Below are 4,092 nucleotides of genomic sequence, written 5' to 3'. Positions count from 1 at the left end.
GTTCAGCCTGAGCTGCCTGCACTCGGGGCCGTTCTCTGCCCTGGGATGGAGGAGTCCTCCTCTGCCTCCCTCACCTCCTGCCCAGGAGATTGGCCTTCAGGAACCCCCTCTCTGCCCTGGGATGGAGGAGTCCTCCTCTACCTCCCTGAACTCAGGACCCCCCCACCTCTCTGCCCTGGGATGGAGGAGTCCTGCTCTACCTCCCTGAACTCAGGACCCCCCCACCTCTCTGCCCTGGGATGGAGGGGTCCTCCTCCACCTCCCTGAACTCAGGACTCCTCCATCTCTCTGCCCTGGGATGGAGGAGTCCTCCTCTACCTCCCTGAACTCAGGACCCCTCCACTTCTCTGCCCAGGGATGGAGGAGTCCTGCTCTACCTCCCTGAACTCAGGACCCCCCCACACCTCTCTGCCCTGGGATGGAGTCCTCCTCCTCTACCTCCTTCACCTCCTTCCCAGGATATTTAGCCATCAGGACCCCCCCTCTCTGCCCTGGGATGGAGGAGTCCTCCTCTGCCTCCCTGACCTCTCCACCCCAGGAGCTTTGGCCATCACTGCCTGCACCTGGGACCCTTTCTCTGCGCCCCCCGGGACCCTGCCCAAGCCCCCAGCCCCTGCTGCCAGCCCTGCCCCAGCTGCCTGCCCCCGCAGGGAGCAGGGCCCCCGGGCCTGGGGGCTGTTCCCTGCCTCTCAGCTGCAGAGCAGGGGCTGAGGTGCAGGGGCTGAGTCGTGCAGGGCTGTTTCAGACCGATCAAACCAGGCTTCAGTTCCCTCCCCCAGCTCCAGCTCCCTGCTGCGCTGCTCCTGCCTCCCCCTCCCCACACCTTTCCTCCCCCCCCCCAGGCTGAGCTCAGGGCCGAGGGGGTCAGCCCTGAGCTGTGCATCCCCCTGCCTCCCTCCTGCCTCGGCGATCCCTACCCTGCCTCCCAGCTCTGCCCTCTGCCCCCCTGCAGGGTCGGCTGCCTCGGTACCCTGATCCACCAGAGCCTGGCTGCCACCATGTTCGAGTTTGCCTTCCACCTGCGCCAGCGCGTCGGAGAGCTCTGCGGCAGGCCCTGAGCAGCAGGGCCCTGCTCTCCCTCTGGACTCTGCCATTCCTCTCCTCTCCTCTCCCCTCCTTCGGGGCTGGGGGACAGCCCTGTGCCCCCCCCCGCCCCCCGGACTCTCTACTAACAGCGCTGGGGTGAGCCCCGGGGCCGGCTCAGCTCCCCCTCCCCAGCTGGTTCCTCCTAACCAGGGCCCTGCAGCCACTGACTGTGCCAAACCCCTGCCCTCCTCTGGGGCTGACCCCCCCACATCCCCCACACACCCTGTTCCCTCACATTGGGGCTGGGGGGGGCTCACCTCTGCCCCCCACCCCATCCTCTCGTGCTCCACTTGGACGAGGAAGAGGAGCCAGGGGAGAAGGAGGAGGACTTGGGGGGCATCCCCTCACTGCTGTCCAGGAGCAGCCCTGTGCCAGGCTCTGTGGGTGAGGGGAGGGGGCAAAGGCCCCACTCGGCCTCCCCTTGTGCCCCCCCCCCCCCACTTGGGGAGGGCCAGAGGGGGCCACGCACTGCCCCCCCCCCCCCCCCGCAGGGCTGTTCCCTGTTGGTTTGTGCTGCCCAAACCTCCCTGGGTTGCCCCTGGGGGGTTGGCTGCTGCCCCCCCCGACCCCCCCAAGCTCCTCTTCCCCCCCCCCCCCCAGCTCTGGAGTTGCCTTAAAGCAGAGCTCTGTGCTGCTGGCGCTGGGGGGGGCGCTGGGCGGGGGGGGGCGTGGGGGAGGCTTTGTTCTACCTGCAGCTCCGGTGCTGTGTTCTGCTCTATAAATGGAAGCAGCACGGAGCTGCCCCCCACGCAGGGGCCCACGTGGGGAGCACCCACACCAGCGCCCCCCCCTCCCCCCCTCCCCACACCTCACCCACCCTGGGCTCTCTGCAGACCCCCCCCTCCCCTCCCCTCCCCTCGTGCTGGGGGTCTGAGCCCCCCCAGTGCCTGCCAGGGGTGCTGGCACCTGGCACCAGTAAAAGCCTTGCACTGTTTGCAGCCCCCTGCTCTGCTCTGTGTGACTCCAAGGGAGGGGACAGTGGGGGTGGGGGGCAGCCTGGAGACACCCCCACACACACACACACTCTCTTCCAGCTGCAAAACCAGGGTCCCCCCAGGCCCCTGTGGCCGTGGGCATCGCTGTGCCCCATCCCCTGCTGGCACCAGCAGCTCCTGGGCATCACCACAGAGCTGCCAGCCCTGCCCTGCTCCCCCTGCACTGAGGCTCTCCCACCCCTCGCCCCTGGTGCTCCCCCCTGGAGTGGGGACCCCCCCCCCCGGCCGTGGTGGGGCTGGAGCCTCGTGGCCAGCCTGCCCCCTCCACGTGAGCCCTGGCTGCTGGCACTGGGTGCCAGTCTGTCCACAGCCCCCATCTGTTGGCCCTACAAATAACCCAGCCGAGAGCGGGGGGGGGGGGCCCCAAGGCCAGCGGCCCCCTGCCCACTCCCCTGGCACAACCTGCCCTTGAGTGGGGAGGGCACCAGGGCGGGACCCTGATGGGCCTCTGAGGGCAGTGGTGGGCGCCCCTGGGTGGCACAGGGTAGCGTGGCCACCGCCTTGGCACCCAGAAGCTGTTGGACACCTCCGGGGCCCTGGGTGGTCGCTGCCCCCCCCCCCCCCCGGGGGCCGGGGCCGGCGCCGTGGTGGGCAGGGAAAGGCCAAACGTGCCCTGGGACGATGCCGGGGTGGGGGGGGGGGGGTCCTGCCCGGCCCTCACGTTGCCCTGTGCCCGCAGGGCGGGGGACACGCAACCTTAAGCCCGGGGTTGCCACCTTGGCGGTGCCAGGTTGCCGGCGGGCACCCGGGGGGCCGAACACCACACAGGGTGCCGCACGTGTCCCCAGCGCCACCCCCACCCCCCCCGAGGAGCCCTTGGCACCCTGCTGGCCCCTGGGTGCCAGCAACGCTTCCCAAAATAGCCTCGGTGGGGAGATAAAAGCAGGAGGGGCTGGCACGGGGCGGGGTGGGCACAGAGGGTCAGGATGCTGGGGCCCAGCGCGGTGGTGCGCAGCGGGGGGCTGCTCTCCGGCGCCCACCTGGGCTGCCGCCTGCGGGAGGAGGACTCCGGCCGCAGGGAGACCTTCAGCGCCGAGTGGTTGGACCTGGAGCTCAGCACCCGGCCCGAGCAGGGGTGAGGGCACCGCCGCTGCCAGCCCTGGGGGCGCCCCGGGGGTGCCAGAGGACGGTCTCGGAGGTCTCGGAGGGCTGTGGGAGCTCCTCGGGGTGGGGGGTGGGGGGTGGGCTTGGAGCGAGGAGGAGTCCCAGGGGGTCTCGTCGGGGGTGCTTGAGGGTCCTCAAGGGTTGTGGGAGCTCCACGGGGGGCTTGGAGCTGGGTGGGTTCTAAGGGGTCTCATGGGGGGGGGGGGCTGCAGGGCACCCCAGGAGGCTGCGATGGGTTCCAAGGGTCCCTGTGGGGTCGAGAGCTCCGGGGAGGGGGGGGAGGTGGGGGGGATGATCGGTGAGGACTGGGAGGGTCTCGGGGGGGTTGCTGTGGGGGTTGGGGGTCTTCAAGGGGCTGGGGGATGCTGGGTGTCCACACAGGGCCACGAGGGATGTGGGGGTCCTCGTGAGGCGGGCTTGTCCCCGGGGGCTTGGAGGTTCTCCCGAGGGTCCCCATGGGGGTCTCCAGCAGGGACATAGCAACCTCCGAGGGGGTGAGCGGTCCCCGAGGGTGGCGTGGGACGTGGGGGCGCTCCCCACGGGGCAGAGCAGGGCACGGGGGTCGCTGGGGGGGGGGGGGAGGTGCTGGGGGTCTCACTGCCGTGCCCCCTGCGTGCCCAGGTGGTGCCGGCGGGAGGTGGACCAGCAGCGCCGGGAGACGCTGGAGCAGTACGGGGAGCTGCGGGTCCTGGAGCAGCGCTCGCCCTGGGGGGTGCTGCGGGTGGGCTGCCTGGGGCAGCCCCTGACCCAGCACCTCCTGCCCTACGCCCGCACCCCTGCCCCTGCCTCTCTTCTCCCCCTCAGACCTCCGCGGGGCCAAGCCCGGGCTCCGCCGCACCCTCTCCCGCTCCCTGTCCCACGAAGCCCAGCGAGGCTGAGGGCGCTGGGGGGGATTCTGGGGGCTCGG

The 4,092-nt window shown here is 70.9% G+C and overlaps 1 protein-coding gene across 1 annotated transcript; it reads left to right on the top strand.

Moving 5' to 3' along the window:
• The first annotated feature begins 2,971 nt into the window (after positions 1-2,971).
• TCAP (titin-cap) lies at positions 2,972-4,092 on the top strand. Its single transcript, XM_068166935.1, is given in 3 exon segments — positions 2,972-3,156; positions 3,807-3,960; positions 3,962-4,092. Coding segments are annotated over 3 exon segments (405 nt in total). The 5' UTR covers positions 2,972-3,007; the 3' UTR covers positions 4,064-4,092.

This window comes from Melanerpes formicivorus, unplaced genomic scaffold, assembly GCF_026170545.1.
Source record: "Melanerpes formicivorus ecotype bairdi unplaced genomic scaffold, bMelFor1.0.p_v2 SCAF_112, whole genome shotgun sequence".
Lineage (NCBI taxonomy): Eukaryota > Metazoa > Chordata > Aves > Piciformes > Picidae > Melanerpes > Melanerpes formicivorus.
Note: the sequence above shows the minus strand (reverse complement) of the source record. Positions and strands in the feature narration are given on the sequence as shown.